We start from the raw sequence: 18915 nt of genomic DNA, 5'->3' as shown, positions 1-18915 counted from the left end.
AGTCTCCATTGCTTAAAAAATAAATATAAAATAAAGTATATATTACAATTCAAATGTGTTTTTCCAAGAGTTAAATGGTTAATAGATGTATCTATAAACGACGCCCTATCTCTTTTTTCCAGTATCTCTAATCAATACGAAGACGCCCTACCAAACATTTCCTTTCACAGACGGACTTCACAACATAAGTAACAACATTTCAAATATATGATATGGATATTATTATATAGATAGCAGTGTTTTATCGAATGTTCCCAGTGAAATAAGTTCCGATAATTCATACTGTGAAACAAATTCGGTAAATTCACTCTCGGACTTTCTCCCGTCAAGACGTCATAACTTTGAAATCAATCCGCTGTTCACAAAATTTGAAATTTATGTTGAAAACAGCAACGACTAATCGAGGAAATCTATATAATAAATAGGATAATCAATTGGTTATCGTGAATAACCAAAATATGATCACTCATGCCAAGAACGCAGTAAAATTTAATTCGTGCGCGGAACAAGTTCCGCATACTCGTTGAATCTATGCCTTCTTCGGTACTCGTGATCATATTTTGGTTATTCACTCCTTCCAATTAATTATCCTACTATTACTCTCCAACATGGTCTTGTAACGGTATTACTTGATTTCATAAAAGAGTGAATTTGTTATATATAACGAGAATAGAAATGGTGAATATATCAACGAGAAAACAACTATATACTTAGGCATAACTTTTGGGTGCTGTATTGTATTTGACTTCCTATTTCAATATTCTTGGTTTTGAATACTTCTCGTATATAATTCATTTTTTAATCTTGAAGTTCATGAGTATTTGATTCTAATGTTGCTGACGAGAGATTACTCGTTGAACTTGTATTTAAACATAAGTTTTCAGTCAACTTCAAAATTTGTCACATTATTTGAAGAGAAACCAGTGGCTTAAAAGAAACTTTTAAAAATGCAATATAACGAGAATGGATATGGCGAATACGTAAAAAAAAAAAAAAGAATACAACCCCACGGGGATGAAAAATGTGAGCTCAGACCTACCTATGGGTTTCCAAAAATGACGATGAAAGATGGTAGGCTGTAGCTGGTCCCTAAACAACACATTGTCTGGTAAAAAAAAAACTGGTTCAAACCACCGAAAATCTTAACGTTTTATGCACTTAATAAAAAGCAAAGGTTTCGTGATACAAGCGAAATTATATTCATTTTATACAACTGTTGTTGTAATAGAGGGAATTATTACTAATTATTGTACAATTTTTTCACATACAATGAACAAAACACATGTGGTTCAAAAAAGGGAAAATTTAACAAATTCATTTCTATTCTCGCCCATCGTTTTCATCGCCGACAAAAAGAGACAATGGCCAATACAATGACAAAAATCATTACTTGTATTTCAAAGCTTTAAATGTGCATTGAAAATCAGAGTTAACACTCAATTACCCATGTCATCACTGGAATAGCATTTCAAACGATCTATTTTGTAATGGGCTTTAAAAAGTCAGTGAAGCAATCTCCTATACTGATGATTGGGGTGGGTCCAATGTGGATGTCACTTTTGTTTGGTTTTTGTCAATATCAGGTATATTAAATAGCAGCTTAATTTTCATTGGATAAATTTACAAACTGTGTTTACAAAACATATTGGTGTTCGAATTAAAATTCATTTACTGACACGAGGTTCGAGATTGAGCCTCCAGACATTGTAAGTTGTTTTACGTATTACTCATTTCCTCATTCTTAATACTATTTGGACTAAAATAAAAATGCCGATTTTAAGGTATGCACCAATATAGTAAATTTGAAATCGAATAAAAGTTTGGTAACAAAAGGCGAATTTAAAACTACCACAGGAAAATGTAACTTGTTCAAAAAGCATGATTTCCTAAGTTGTTTTATTTGCTTTTGCGTAAGAAGGTACAATTTCGAAATTAATTTTAATATTGAATACTTATATGGCTAATAAGAAATGATTTTAAAAATATTTATCAGTTAAATTCCCACTAAGGTACTCATAAAACCCCAGAATGAATATTGTAATACGTTATTCCTATATATGTTATGCTACGTTCTTGTCGATTCCGACCGACCTCCAATACAGTACAATCCATTGAAGACCTTTGGCAGTTTCTACAAGTGAAGTTGGATCAAGTTACTTTATACGTTCGTAAGTGGTAAAATGAACCCCACAGCATACAAACCATCAAGTCACACGACGAGTTACGTTTTTGAATTATCAGTTTGCTTTATGTGAACTTTAGTACAGAGGAATACAAGCACAACTCTTTAAGAATTGTAAATTATCAAACATATTTTTCTGTTTCTTCATTAGCCGATAATATGCCGGAATATTTGACAAACTATCCTATGACGTCACTGACTCTGGATGCAATAGCGTGCAAAGAAGAAGACGCTGTAGTTGTAGACTATATCCTTAAAGGTAAGTTGATATTGTCAAGAAAGCTCTTGTTCTAAATAATTAAACATTATCTAAATAATGTTGTTGATATTTGTAACTTTTTCTGTCTCTTCTTGTACCACAACTCGGCGGGTGTATCTAGAAAAGCAGAGGACGATTACCCTACCGGTTACCGGTGCACATGGTCCATGCTCCCAGATTTTAGAGGAGCCCGAGTTGCTTATTTACTTTTGTTACTTTGTATATATTATTTTGATTATTTTACGTTCTTTGTTCTTTGTTGTGTGTCTGTTTTTTCATGTCTGTCTTTTGATTTCCGCTAGCATTTTGGTTCCTTTGATTACTCCTTCAAATCCCTTGCTAGAGATTTTGGGTTTTTTTGTTCGCTGTAAATATGGTATAAAAATTGATGTTGTGTCTGATATTCGTTCGGAAATTCAATGACCGAAATATATGACTTTAGCTGACCATTTTTATTTAGATAATTAAAATGTTTGAAGCAATATTCTGTTTCGTAGCCATATTTCATCAGTTTGAGTATTGCAGCAATATTTAAGTAGCACTCCAGCTAAGAATCATGCAAAATGTGATATATGGTTGGAACGCCTACATATTTTTATTTTTTTCCATTTTTTGTTTAAAGTGCTTTAGTAAACAGAAATTTATAGTTGGTTTTTCATATAACCCGTGCCCATGGGAGATAAAAAGTCTATAGAATGCACTGCAGATTTCAAAATTAAGGGAAATAGCTATGTAAATGACACTCAAATATAATAGAATCTACTGGATTTTCAATGTTGATTATCCCCTAAGAGCTGACAGATCGGAATGAATAAACACACATTTCATAATTTACACCCATAAAACAACTTAATTACAAAAATAAAAATACGTAGCCTTTTTTGGGGTGTATCATATTTTTCAGATTTTGCATGATTCTTATAAAGACAGCTACTTAATACCTATACCCGAGCAAGCATAATCTTTATTTGGAAAAGAATATTGCCAAAATGAATATTTGAGTTATGCCTTGCATGAAAGAGGCTTTACCCTATCGGTGCACCTGGCCCATGCTCCCAGTTTTAGTGGAGTCCGAGTTGCTCATTTGCTTTTGTTACTTTGTATGTATGATTTTAGTTACTTTATGTTCTTTGTTGTGTGTGTCTGTTTTCTATTTCTGGTCTTTGTTCCAGGATTACATTCTTTTGATTACCGCTATAACCTTGGTTCCCTTGATTACTCTTTAATAAGAATAGTGCTATTGTGCGAATTTTATTTTCTTCGAGGAATAAAACAATACATGAATAATATGTTATGTCTTTGGTTGAGCAAATGACTAACATTGTCATTACATATTACAAGCAGTTCTACAAAATAGGCTTACATTTGTGTTTGATCAAATAACTAAGCTAATCATCATTGATGTAATTTTTTAAAGAAATTGAACACATTTGTTAATAAAAATAAATTCAAAATGAAATGACTATGACAGAATTCGTACCTTATGCTCCGTAAATTATGGTTTGAAACGTCATTGCTTGTCACATTGGATTTTATGGCATAAATTTTAAAATATTGTTTTGAAAATATGATCACTAGTTCACGTTTGACTTCTTAAAACATTCTTATTTTCTTTCGATTACACACTGAAACACTTTAAATTATATGTCTAAGCTGATTCATATTTAAGTGTAAGTCTTAGGTATCAATTTCAAATTTAAAATACATGATACCGTCTGGAATTTCTTGATTAATTAATAACTTATAATGATTGGACTGGTATATTCTTATCCTGCAAAGTCTAGTAAGAATCTGGAAATAATTCATTTTTTATCCTGTATTATTATTTCATCAAATATAGGGACTAATAGTACACTTTCATTGATCAAATTAAGGCGTTTCAATACAAATTTACCACATTTACTTCCAAAAGTAAGATTTCCAAGTAATAATTTGAATACTATATCAGTAAAAAGCACAGGATGCATTTTCCAAAATTAATTCACATTTGATATACTTGGTACATCTCAATCATTTTAAAAAAAGATGTTTAAGCTATAGCTCAGTGGCGTATTGAAATTTCCTTATTTGTTTAGCGTATTTTGTTTAATGGCCATTATTTACATAAATAAATCATCCGTTTAACGTGTTTATTTAGTCTCAGCAACGCTTTAGGCTAAACGACAATCGTCTCGCCAGTGCAGTTTAACGCGAAAATGTCTAAATATCAAAACGATTTCAATTACTTGCATATAAAATTCTATAACTTAAAACTGAGTCGTTACGATGGATTTGATTGCCTTTTTATTTGATGTTTTAAATCATTGATCAAAGATAGCCACTAGCCGATCTTCATCACGTTATGCAATCCCAGTAACTGATTTTTTGTATTGTATTATTTTTTTTGAAACTGTCATTTAAATCACGAATAACATTATGATTGAACTGGGATGTGCAGTAGTGTTTACCATTAAGATATTCTGCGGATAGATTTGAATTGCATGATTGAGGCTAGTGTATAGACCGTCATAACTGTTTAATTTGAATAAACTATTAACTGGAATTTGATCGCTAGTTTACCCAAATAGCTTGATATTATATCCCATAGATTGATGCAGTTCAAACATCGAACATAAAACTTTCCATTTAAATCGGTGTAGGAGACAGCATATGATTGTAATGCAGTCGATCTAACAGCCTCTGGAAAGAGCACACATTTGTATAGAATATGAGACTATGTCAAAGACCACCTGCAAATAAAGCATAGATTGAAGTTTCTATCACAGTTGCTCATTCTATGGAAATACTATGGGCTGAGTTTGGTTCTCCATTCTCATGAAAGGAGCGCACATGTACAAAATATAAAGTTATGTCAATGACTTCCATCTAATGATCGAAAATTCTTACTTTCTTATTTATTTAAAAAAAATTCATTTTGAAAAAGGAACAGTGGACCAAAGGAAGGGAGAGACTATTGCTTTTGATTCTTTTGCATTTATAACAATGTATTCTGACATAATAGACTTTCAATAGCATGCTAATTATTGAAGCTAAATAATATGATTAGTTGGCATTGTTCATATATCTTTTCCTACGTCTAAATCTATGAGGACTTAACTTTATACTTGAATGACATATTGAAGGGATAGTATAATTAATCAGGTATGGTGTTGTAAACATCTTGACTCTCAAAACACCTTCAACGATCTATGTGTTTAACGTCTTAAATAAATTATTTTGTATGATTAAGTGCCAGACTTAATGAATCAAAGAATCAGACTGTGGGTAAAATATGGTATAAAAAATCACCATTTTTGAAAGTCATTGAAATGCACTGAAAATGGACATTTCAAGGGCATATAATTCTGTCAAAAACCTTTATTTAAAAAAAAATTCTAATGATTTTTTTTCTGAGCTAATCCAAAGATGCATATATCAAATAATGGTCTATTCAAATAGAGAAGAATCATTGAGTGAAATAATAATATCAAAACGGTGGGTTTTTGAAATAGATGTCTATAATTTTCCCCATTTTTCCTGATTTTTACAAAAACTTACACTTAAATCAACATTTGTTTTCGTGCTATGCGCTTGTAAAACATAAGTCTTGCAATCTTGAAATGGTTTTATGAAGTCGATAATATCCAGAATACATGTCCAGTCCATATTTAAAGAAAACTTTTTAAAACTTTCAGTATACAATAAAACCACCTTATTTGAACTTTTAGGTGATACCTTTTTCCTTTTTTAAGTATCAATCCATTTAACATTCAGGTACTGTCAGTAGAAGTAGCGCTGGAAAACCTAACGAACAAACAATGTATTATCGGTCGTCAAATCGTATACTTAAAGCATCTATAGTCCTTTCTATATACATGTGTGTATTATTTAAAAAAAAAACATACATCCATTCCCCTCTTAAATCAACTAATCTGCATTCCGTAAGCAATATTGCTTTGACTCTCATGGTGTATTTGAACTATTTACCATTATTTTGGGGTCAAAGATTTCCAGTTAAAAATTGCTGTTCAGACTGTATAGCGTCAGTGGAAAACTTAGGAGGTATCTTTAAGATTGGGTGATGTAATAAAACGGTTATTTTGTTAAAGCTGTTTACTAAAGTACCGTCATATGGTAAGTGTCTTTCATCATTATATCCTCAGAAGAACTTTTTCCCAAGATCATATAGAATAAGGCAGTGAACGAGGAAGGATTCAAACTATTAAAGAGCTAAAGAGCACCACTACAGTCATCTAAAGTTTAAATAATTGTATGGTTTGCTTTTCGTTATATAAAAGTTTGTCTTTCATAAATTTTATTATTTATTTCTTAAACATCTTTACAGACATGACCAAAAAAAATGCGGAGAATGATTGATTTTCAGTTTCTTTTAGGTTTTTGGATAAATCCATTTATCAATTCAGGTAATACTGAGAAACATTGCTGGTCTTGTAAACGAAAAATGTATTGAGAACCCGCTTTTTAAGTCAGTTTGATTGAATAGTTTGGTATCTTCCTTGATTTCACATCCTTGCGGATGGTATATTACCCGTGGAATATCTTAAAAAGTACATTATATGATAAAAAGATGCTAGAGATAGGGAATTCATTAAATTATGATAAGCCACTTAGATAGTTGACAGCAATAAATGACTTTTGATTATTTAAAAATACATCGTTAATCATGTTTTGAGTTGATGGAACTGATTGCATATATCATAATTAATTTTTCTTCATAATAAAATAAAAATCTATGAAGGTGTGGAAAGATATTAAATTCTCATTACCAAAGCCATCAGCAATGTCACAGATACACGTCATGCTAATATCACATGCAATAAATATCCACAAATTTGCATATATTATCTTGGTTTTGATTGACGGAGGTTAAAAAGTACCCGACATTTATTTGGATGTTATTGTGATAACGCTTCTTATTCTTATTCCGTTTCACTTCTCCTTTTATCTGTCTTGATATCGTATCAAAAATGTGTCCACATACTTTACCATCTGGTAAAATGTATGTTTAGATTTGTAGTTAAGACCCTAAATAACTAAACAGTATGTCATATATCAAATAACATTTTACCTAATTTACACCCTTCCCAAAAAAACTGGGTCAATTTTAATACTCAATTATTATGTATGTTCCTGTTTTGTTGAAACAAATAAATAACAATAATGAAGAACATGCATCAAAACGTTTCAAAAAGATTGAATTTTGAACCAACCTAAATGGACAAAAAATTTCCTTTTTCCTTAGTTTTTGTCACCTGATACCTGTAGATATTTTCAATGAATGCTCGTTGTAAAGATGGAAAATAACGTTATTGAAAGTCGATCGTATAGTCTAGTCGCTCTTTTGTAAAGAGGTGTTTAGTGAGTCTCGGAGATCATGTTTCTTCGCGTTCCCTCAAATGTATCAAATGACACTGTAAAAAAGTTTTCTATTGACTATATACTTTTACATTGATTATCTTTCTTTTGAAAATTCACCATATCTGCTACTGATGTGGCGTGAGATCAGTAAGTGGAAAGTCGCATTTATTACAAGTTCACACGATATGTGCTAGTTATAAATTTACTTTGCACTTTTCAACATTTAAATAACTTATGACAGACCAGTACATATAAACATCCCCAAAACTTGCAATATAGACCAATATAATAAACATTCCCAACTTACAATACAAATTATAAATATAAATATCCCCAAAACAATGTGATAATCCCATTTTTTCACAAGCATTTATTATTTGTATTGAGATACGTTTTCTTTTCAAAATCTGTTCTTCACTTCATTGTTCAGTGTAAAAGGGTGGTCCATAAATTCAAAATAAATAACTGGTATTGATTGTTAAAAGCTGTTATATCTTGATATTATTTACCAATACAATATTTTATATCAACATAACATCAGCACATTACATTTCAAAAGACGAGATCAGGCGGAGATTTAAGGAATAAAACCGTCTTTTTTTCTAATCGTTGTGCTGATTACATCCTTCAGCATTGTCCACGCGTAATTATCACTGCCAATTGTTAACCGGAACAGTGGGTCACTGTCTGTCGTCCCATGTCATTTTCTGAATAAACATTCATATCACAATGATCATCATTTTCTTTCTAAAAAAATCGCTGTTATATAAACAGTTTTAAATTTTAATATCTGATATATTAAGCGAACAGCTTGAATCTTGTCAAAAAATTAGACCATTTTTTTGTGCAATATGGCACCTTATGTGTCTGATTGTCTTCAAATAATAATTTCAATTGACGTCAAGATAATTTAAGATAGAATGCAGCTCAATAATCTTGAATCTCTTTACTATTTTTATAAGATTTACTAATGTTAAGTAGCGATCGAAGGGTTGACCTGATTTAATGTATCATAATTTATGTATGCTATTCGGGACAGATGCTTCATGATTTTTTTCCTATTAATTAAAATCACAAATTTCACACATAATGGCCATCGATAACTGCAACAGCACTTTGCGAAATCTTAAGAACTTAAAGCATGACCTTCGTGCACAATTAATTTTTTACAATTGTGCAATAAACGCTTGTTTTGATCAAGGTATAATCGCTTATAGGTAATACATTGATACTAATAATGATGACAATTCCTTACGTGGTTAATCATTGATGACGTTGACACAAGTTACAAAAATTGCTGAAACAAATATGACCCTATAGGTAAGATTAACAATGAAATCTTTAGGGAATATATATTGGGTTTTTTTAGATGCGAAGACAAATTTGATACAGTAACTAAATAATGGACATAATTGCTACGACTTTAAATGCAAATTTTTAATCTACTTGAAATACGATTTGTATAGTCACAATATCCAACAGTATTTGTATGAAACAGTTTTGGAGAATTTTACACAGCAGTTCCGAAAGTGTAAACATAATAAGTTGTAAAGTTAAAACGAACCAATGAACTTACATGTCCAAATATGTACACGGATTCTACAAAAAAAATAGTAAACATCTGATTGAAATTTCAAAATTCATTTAAATATCACGTACATATCATAAAATAGAATCCCCACTAGTCTGGTTTGACTGTTGTTGATATACTTAATATCACAAAAGAAGATAATTTATTTAATAGGTTTGATTCATTGTGTTACAGTAGATTTTATTACTTTTGTTGTCGGGCCTTTCAGAGCTTACATAAAGGTGTGTTTACACTTGTTGTAAATTGTGTTTACCATACTGTTAAAGGTTATACGATGATTTCACCATAAGTGTTCCCTATTTATCAGTATATGCTATTTTTTATACTTCATTTTTTTTTAATATTTCATATATCTGGTATATCGGTTTTTCTTCCTGTTATGTCGATATCTATCCCCAGACGCGGTAATTGTTTTCATCCTTTAAAAATCTAATAACCGTATTCTTAATTGATTTTAAGCATCTTCAACGTCTTTATAATGTTCAAGATGTTACACTCTATAATTAGCTAACATCAGCTTTTTATTCTAGTTAGACCTATCTTGCTGAATGCTTTAATATTGCAATCCATACATCAGTGCTAAGGTCAAGTTATAAAGTAATTTGTTTAACGTTTGTATATTATACATTGTAACGACAATTTTTATTGGTCGACAGATGGTGTAAAATTTTCAAAGAGCAACATTGGTCGCGTAGAACTATATGAGAAAAAAACAGGTTTTTTTAACAATTATAAGTAGTTTGACTATCTCATATTCGCAGTTTAGCCGGGCATATTTATTAATTTTTTTCATGTTAAAGGATGGATAAGAACTATTGATTAAATAAATTGAATGCATAAATTGAATAAATTTGAAAATTTTCAACACATTACTTATAATCTACGTAACTTTTTCTTAGACAGAATTAACAATACCAATATGATTATCATGATTGACAGCTATTTATGGAAATTTTCGTTTTTAAAAGGGTTAAAAATACTAAGTTTTAAATTTTTGTTCTTTATCCTTGAAATCACGTTTCATTGTTAAAGTTCTGAGATACTAATCTATTGATTAATTATGCTGATTAATAGACCAACAAGTACGCTTGTATTGTCACATGTCTCATGGGTAGTTTAGGCGACGAAACCTAGAAACCTTATATAAGAAAGGGAAACAATACACGGGGTAGATGGCTCCCAATGATACAGTTGACATCTGCAATCGCTTTGTTTTGGGATAATTGGTGAAAAGATATTCCAGAAAAGGAAAGTCAGAAAACAAAAGACATCCGTAATGGTAACGATAATTTGTAGAAATGAAATTTTGTTAATGGTCTTCTCTTTTGTCTTGTAGCAGAAGATTGACTGACAAAGTTAAGATGTGTTCGTTAACATATATATGTACTTATATGAACTTATTGCGTCATTCACCAAACAGAGCACTACTTTATCACAGAAATATCATGAATTATTGTATCGCTTATATCACTGAAAAAAGTAGTTGCTTACTTTAAAATAATATTATAAAGATGAAAAAGATAGCACTTTCCTTAACTATCTACCTCAATGACTCCTTTTGCCCGTTCCAATACAAACTTTAAAAAAGTTATGTTTCGATGTGTTAAGTAGCAGTCTTTGTAAGAATCATGCAAATTATGTAATATGTGATACACCCCCCAAAAAAGGCTACTTATTTTTATTTTGTTACTAAGTTGCTTTAGAGATCTATATGATGAAATGTATAATCATTCATTCCAATCTGTCTGCTCTTAGGAGATAATTCACATTGAAATCCAATGGTTTCTAATGTATTTTAGGGCTATTTACAGAGTTGTCTCTTTTATTTTGAATTATACGGTACATTCTATATTATTTATATCTCATATGAACAGGGGTTATATGAAAGACCACCTGTTAATTTCTGTTTAGTATAACGTTTTAAACAAAATATCAAAAATAAAAATATGTAGGCTTTCCAACCATGAATCACATTTTGCATGATTCTTAGCTGAAGTACTACTTAGAAAGCCTAATTTTTATTTTAAAAAACTCAAAAAGACGATAATTTGAGAGTTTTCAGAATTCAATTCAATACGTTTTTGGTGTGTTTTTGCATTCAATCGCATTGTTATCAAATGCATGCACCTTCTACAACACGTGTATCTACGGCAGGACAATTTTTTTCTTTATTTAAATCATCACAATCATATTAGCTCAAAACCATAAAAGGTGTCGCAAATTGAAGGGTTTTCAGAAAACATATTTCCCTATACACAATGAATAATTGTGTTTATTTTAAGAATCAAACGTTTAATTCCTCTAATGACAATGTTATACACATACGTGGCTGAACATTTTGTTTTACTTTCCATCCGTGACAACGTAAAAAAATCACAGAACCATATTTTATATTACATTTTAATTTTCTTTGAACGATCTGCCTCATATCGTATAACTTTCATTACATATTTTTTTGTTCAACTGTATTTCAAAAACAGTTTGGTGGTGAAGTGGCAAATTTAGGGTATTACTCTTTAGACAGAAACTCACACTTTTCCCCTGAAACTGATTTTTCTTTGTGATCGCTTCAGTCTACAATTAATGAGACATTTGATTCAATGTATTTGTTTTATGAATTTAAGGCAATGTATGTTTATCGTTAAGCAAAATATAACTTGTATTCATGATTAAAATAACAAGACGTGGTTTCCTTTCATGTTTTTATTAGTTATAATGTTGTTGTCATCAAAATTGTAGGGTCTCTGACCTATATAAAGAAAAAAATGTTTTAAAAGCGTTGAAGAAAGTGTGTTATATTGATATATCAATTACCTTAAGGTAATTCTAGGTGTCTTATTTGCTCTTTGTAAAGAACAATTTCAATTGCTCTTCTTTTTTACTCTTAGGTACAAATAAAAGTGAAGGGGCGTGTCACTAGTATAATCGAATCTTTAAGCAAAAGAGTTCTTTTTAGACATCAGAGGGAGACCACCAGCAAAAGTTCAATTGGGAATAACACCTGAACGTTGAATTGTAGCCACTTGTACTGAATATTACCCCATACCCGTACACTTGAAACTCACTACTAAGTTTTATAAATGGTTAAATAGATGCGTTTTTCAATCAGATCAAACAGAACACAGAAATACTCGAAGTATGCCTTAAATAAATGAAATAATCTTTTTGTTGGTTTTATTTATTAACATGAAAACTATTTAATTGAATGTAATTATATACCAAAGTTTTTACTTCTAATATAGATTTTGAAAACATTTACTTTAATAGTTGAACTGCGACTAAATAGTTTTAAGGTTATAACTAAACGTTAAATACGTCGTAGACAAGTACATGTAAATTTGTTTCATTTAAAACAAACCATTTTACGTACGTATATCTTCGGAAGAATAAAATTCGACGGTCCTAGATTTTTTTGTTCAACTGATGGAAGTAACGTATACAAATGTATTCGGATAATGTACGAAAAGTTTGTAATGTCAGTCATTACTTTAAAAATTGTTTAATACAAAGTCTGTTCGCATCAAAATATCAAAATCTTTCGTTAGAATAGTCGTTTCTCCAACAGTAATGCCTTCGGCGATAACGATTTGTGATAGTTTCATGTTTTAGTGACTAATATCAGTTACAGTTACTTTACATGAAACACAAAAAATCGTTTCAAACAAAACTATAAAAATGATCAGTTAAAACTACAAAAATGGCCAGCTAGGCTATATGAAATATAGACCTCTCTCTCTCTCTCTCTCTCTCTCTATATATATATATATATATATATATATATAGCCTAGCTAGCTATATGACATATGGCCGAGTGGTCTAGGGCGCTGGACTTTGTGCAGGCGGTGCCATAGATGTCACAGCGGTACGAGTTCGAGTCCCGCGGAGGGAACGACCAAACATTTGCATCGCAAATTTGACAGTTCTAACATTGTTGGGAATTTTTCAGACCCTTCTACACGTTTACATATCTTCCCTGTATCAATATGATCCGATGGAGCAGTGTAGCGAATAGAGTCGCCATATTCTGAGACGTTCATATATATACATATATGTGTGTGTGTGTGTTTTTTTTTTTTGTTTTTTTTTTCGTTTGTGTGTGGTTTTTTTTTTTTGTTATTTTTTGCTAGTTCTGATTTTTGTTTATTGTTTGTTTGTTTTTCTTTTGTTCCATTTTTTCATTCAAATGACGTTCAATTCATCGCAGTTTTTCTTTATTTTCTTAATTTACTTCAAGTAGAAAGGGTGTTATCGTTAAGGCAATATCGATATAATGCGAAACTTGTTTTAGTTATAGAATGTCATTTGCGACTAAGGCGATTACAGTCTACAGTTATTTGATTATTAGATAATGGAATATCCTTATACAGTTGGTCGTCATTTTCAATATTAGATATTTGCAAAAAAACACAACAATTATGCAAATCAATAACTGAAAATGGATTCCGGAAGAAAAAGAGAAGTTCAAAAATTGTTTATTAACGTAATACTAGAAATGTGATGATATGTGATAATAGCAACCTACTAGTGGAATACGTCAAGATTTAGAACAAAAACAACTGTAAATTCGTCTGAAAAATATTTGAGCTTTAGTAATGATTTTACCACTCCTTTCTGGTGCCAAAAAAAAAACCCGGAATACTTAACGTACACTACATAAAAAGTACTAGAGCGTATTAAGAATAACAAAATTTTGTTTTATATTTTTCTGAAATAAAAGTCTCCTTTTAGTGGATCGTGCATTAATTTTACAGAAGGTTAAAAAATAATGTACTTCTTAAGTGAAAAAAAGAAATAAAAATGCATAAGGAAGACCACACATTTCGTTTTATCGCTTAGAAAAAAAACAGGAATATCAGAAAATTCATGACAATCTTGTTTGTCATTTTGTTTCGTGATTTTTTTAAATGATAAATTTAAATAAATGTTGAACAATACGTAACCTGACCCGGTAACAATTATTGCAGACCCCGTTCTACAAATATATCTGATAAAAACTTATAAGTCTGTCAGTGCTGATTACGTTTTACCAGTAAAAATGAAAGCGGTATTTTATCATTTTTGTGATCAATCAGAGATTGTAGTAGGAGTAGGCTTCAATGTGTCATATATCAATGGGCAAACTCTTTTTTCTGAGTCTGGCGATTTAACTCTATATAAAATCCCAAAAGTTGTCATCGTGAATTGTTGACATGTGATATGCATTATGTTATTTATGTAGGTACTATTGAATGGGACTCCAAAATGAAACAAAATTTTGTAACTTACATGTTGATTTTTTTTCTGCATTGTCCATGCATTAACTTATTCGAAAGGTCACTTAGAAAAATCAATCAGTGCTAGAATATTCAAATTTTGACCAAAGCGATGCATTCACTGGAAGTTTTGTTGAGATTTCCAATAAAAAAAAGAAACAAAATGACACTTTTTCAATATTTGCAGTCATATCGATATTTCTTACTCTCATTTTATGTAAAATCTATAAATTGCTGTTTAACAAGAGTCTAAATGAGCAATTATCGGAATGTCGGACGCTACGTGAAAATCGCTGCTTTTGCTAAAATCCTAGTATATCTAGCTACTCCCTTTTACGTTTCTTTTTCAGTAAATGAAAAATACTGTAACCATAGGAAAAGATGTACAAGATATATACAAATACATAACATATAACATAATTGATAATATGACATTTTTTTACATACTCTTCTTTGTCCTTCTTTCTCAAATTAAAAAAAAAACTGGATCCCGTTGAAAAATGGCACGTAATTTCTGATATCAATGACATTTATATAATTACATAATAGCATGTTTATGAATACAAGTACGTGTACTTTAAACCATACTTACTCCATTTTTTTAACTACGAATTAAGAGAATTTGCATCCATGTCTAAAATATGACCGACATCTCATACTCATGAATGCATTGCATGAACCTGCTAATCTACATATTGGTCCTTGAACAATAAATCTCTCAAAACTATTCCGTTATTACTGTAAACGTTCTGTTTGTTTCCTCTTTTCCATGTACGTTGTACGTTTAAAAAAATGTTTCATTACTGCATCTCCTAGTCAAGAAATACGAATGTCAGAAAAATCAGCGTCAATAGAACACAATAATAAACCGGTCTGATGCTTAACATTTATAAAGCACAAATCGATAATAAAAGAATAATTTTCAAAAACATATTTTTTATCCTACATCTTTGGATTATTTTGTATATTTTTAATACAAGGGAAGTAAGCGAGACAAATAATAAATAACCGATCTTTTATGTTATTTACTTCTTAATTTCTTGGTATTTTATTGTTACTTTTGATCAGTTTTGTAATTTGTTTAATTTTGTTTGAATACTGGTATCTTTTGTTTCCATTCTCACTTCTCAATTTTCTACCATTTAAGCAAATCCAACAGTATTTTATATGTATCTGCAAATAATCTGCAAAAATGTGCACTATTCATTCAAGCACAGAACATGTGGGATTTATTTTTACGTAATATTTCTTATGACTTAAGTGAGTCACATCATGTAAGATAATAAATAGCGTGAGACGGCTGTTCGATTCTTATCAAGGTTTTGTCACCCCTTATTAAATATAATTTTGTTTTTTAACCTTAGGTAGGGATCATTGCCCACTAAAAGAAAAATATTTAGTTCTATCATTATCTTTTCTTCACCATTTTCACAGTCTCTACATAAGGGAGTAAGCGGAACTTGTATTGTGTTACATTAGATAGGCTTTCTGGTAATTTATCTTCAAAAAAAGATTTTAAACAAGGGAAAGATAAGCGCGTCCTCAGTGTTGACTCTCATTTTAGGTCTTTGTTGGGGATCTCTCTTTTCGCTAACTAATAGTGGTGAATTAAAACAATTAACTGTTTATCTTCATAATAAAACGATGATTCACTTTACAGTTATTGCATCAAAAGAATTCAGTAACAATTGCAAGTATAGTTTGTGATTTTAAGGATAACAATATTTTAGTAAGTCTACAGAAAGAACCAGTGGATGTGATAGTACCTGTTTCACAACCGAAGCATTTATTTCATTACTAGTACATTTGGCAAAAATATAGGCTAATTTATTATACGTTATATAAAACTCTGAACGTATAAGTTACATGTTGCATGTCTCTTAAACAACAATTCGTGATACAATAGGTAGTACCGCGATGCATAAATTGCAGGACATAGGAGTATATATACTAGTAACTACAGTGCACACAAAAAGGGGGTTCGGACTATATATGTTCATCAAGCGCGACATCGTATAGTCAGTGTTTGTCGGACTGTTTCCACTGTTGGTTAAGAACCATAAAAAATCATGCGCTGCTTAAATTTCAATTTACAATTATGTGAAACAGCTGAAAAGTGGCAATTTCTATAATGAGAATCATCCTTTCAGAGCCAGTGGGATTTTTAAAGGGAGGGGTATAAAATATTAAAATTTCAATTTGGGTACTACAGTAACAGAAAAAATTATTTGGTCGCAATAGAATGTAAAAAATACATTTTCACCCATACAAAAATTTTGCTATATCATAATTTCTGGATATTTACACGGAACTTTGATGTTTATCTTTTAACTGATATAATTAACTTAATAATTAATGACAAATGCGAAAACAAATGTTAGATAATGACCAAATTGGACCCTTGGCTCATTATATATGACTAAAATGCTTCCATAACTACAATAAATGCCATCTCTGATGTTTTCCGAACAAAAGAAGAAATTGAAAAGATGGTAATTTTGTATACCTTGCACATGCATTGCTTAATTGCATCTCCTGAGTTTTTTACTGAGTAAATATAGTTTTTTTTTTATATTATATATAAAGCAACTAAGTTTCAACTCGAATCATTGCAGTGAATCTTTGATCAATTACATCGAGAAAATACCGTTTTTGGTCTTTTGAAATAATAATAGCGCATAAAACCTACTCCAATGCTAGGGGTTGGGTAACTCGAATAATTCAAGCCCTCACTGTCATCCGATTCTCTCCGACTCACGAGGTTAAAGTAGCGATCGATATTGAATGGAATATAACCGACTGAATTATTCGGGTTAGGGGGTTGGGTGGTTAGGGGTTATTTTGAATGGATGCCTATCTTTGGATAACGCAATGCGGGTATTTGATACGTCAACCCAAGAGTATGTTTTTACCTACAGGATCATACATTGGTTTCTTCTGGTAAAAATATCGGCGAATAACATCAAGACCTGGCAATATGTTTTGTCACCACCGGTCCGTTGATCTCTTCGCTTGCTTTAGCACACATGATGGAATGGAACTATTGCTATTTTCAAAAAAGCTATGAGTCAACAAAACTGTCAATGATAATTGATCTTTAACGACAAAAACTGAAAAACAATTATGTTGTTGAAAATGCTCATATTGTTAGTCCAAATCTATTTCCTCTGTCCGTTTAAATAAAACCCACAGCTCTGCCAGGTTGTTTACTTCTAACTGTCCAAATGTGGCCTACTTTCTGGACTGGGCATGCGTACTAGTCCTTAGATCTATTTGTTCAGTACTGAAAACCTGAGGTCGGATTACAGTTTACAGATAAAATTTATTTCACTTCTTATGTATGGATGTCTTATGAATTATTTAATTAAAATTATTTTAATTAAATATGATTCAACATACTGAAAGACTTGATCTAGATTTATCAAGTCAAAATTCTGTGTCAAATGGAGAAAGTGTGGCAGAATCGGGTTCTATTAGTGGGCCCCTTGATGGCGAAGGTAAGCCTGGCGTTGAAAATAATTGCTGCATCCTAATTTTTCAATTATTAGAACAAATTGAAAGCATTTATTATATTTTCATGAAACAAAATAAACTGTCTGAATAATGGAAAGGGTTGTCATCGATTTAAAAGCTGTTAATTTTATTTATTTTTAGTCTTAAGCTCGCCGGCATTGATAACGTTAACATGCGGTTTTCCGTGGGGTACCCGATGGGAGCAATCAGCTGATTCCTGAGTACCCTACTTAAGATGACTTGATATAAATACATATATAAATATATCAATTTTTTTTAATATATTTTTGGGAGTCCTTCAAAAGTAAAATAAAAAATTGCGATTTATTTAGAAATATAGTCATAGGGAGCGTGTTAACTTTTATGTGATAAATGAAAGCCAGATCTATATGAAATTTTAAGTTCACTGGAAGGTTATCTTTAACCGAACTATCGGTCATTGAATGTTGATTTATTTTAGAAATATGTACACATTTCATCATCATTCAAATGAAAGGTTTGACAATGAAATGGAAAGCATTACCAGCTGTTGGTCCTGGTGATAAAGAAACTGTTATCCCTGTTAAAAGTTAAGAACTGTTCCGGGCATATTCGCGCACAAGATTATGCATAATACATGTGTCCTCGTGCTAATAGATAACAATTAATTACACGTTTTTTAACATTTCAAAGGCTTGATTACTGTCAAGAAGTCCCAATTTGTAGGACTGTTATTGTACAAATTCGTGTGAGCATAGAACACTCCTTACTGAAAGAAATG

The 18915-nt window shown here is 30.9% G+C and overlaps 1 protein-coding gene across 3 annotated transcripts in view; it reads left to right on the top strand.

Moving 5' to 3' along the window:
* Positions 1-1644: 1644 nt before the first annotated feature.
* The window catches only part of LOC148612176 (nuclear receptor subfamily 5 group A member 2-like), a 33346-nt gene continuing 16075 nt past the window's right edge, over positions 1645-18915 (top strand). The window contains exons 1-2 of one of the 3 annotated variants that reach the window (XM_088593385.1): positions 1645-1706; positions 2334-2441. In XM_088593385.1, coding sequence (XP_088449511.1) covers positions 2342-2441 — 100 coding nt within the window. In that variant the 5' untranslated portion in view covers positions 1645-1706; positions 2334-2341. Of the gene's footprint in view, positions 1707-1762; positions 1782-2333; positions 2442-17910; positions 18140-18915 lie in introns of those variants that run through there. The other 2 variants (XM_088593386.1, XM_088593384.1) reach the window with 2 other exon arrangements.

The sequence above is a fragment of the Perna viridis genome, chromosome 7 (assembly GCF_037379345.1).
Source record: "Perna viridis isolate PV_CMFRI_1.1 ecotype Kerala chromosome 7, ASM3737934v1, whole genome shotgun sequence".
Classification (NCBI taxonomy): domain Eukaryota; kingdom Metazoa; phylum Mollusca; class Bivalvia; order Mytilida; family Mytilidae; genus Perna; species Perna viridis.
The sequence above is the reverse complement of the archived record's forward strand: the minus strand, read 5'-3'. Positions and strand labels throughout refer to the sequence as shown.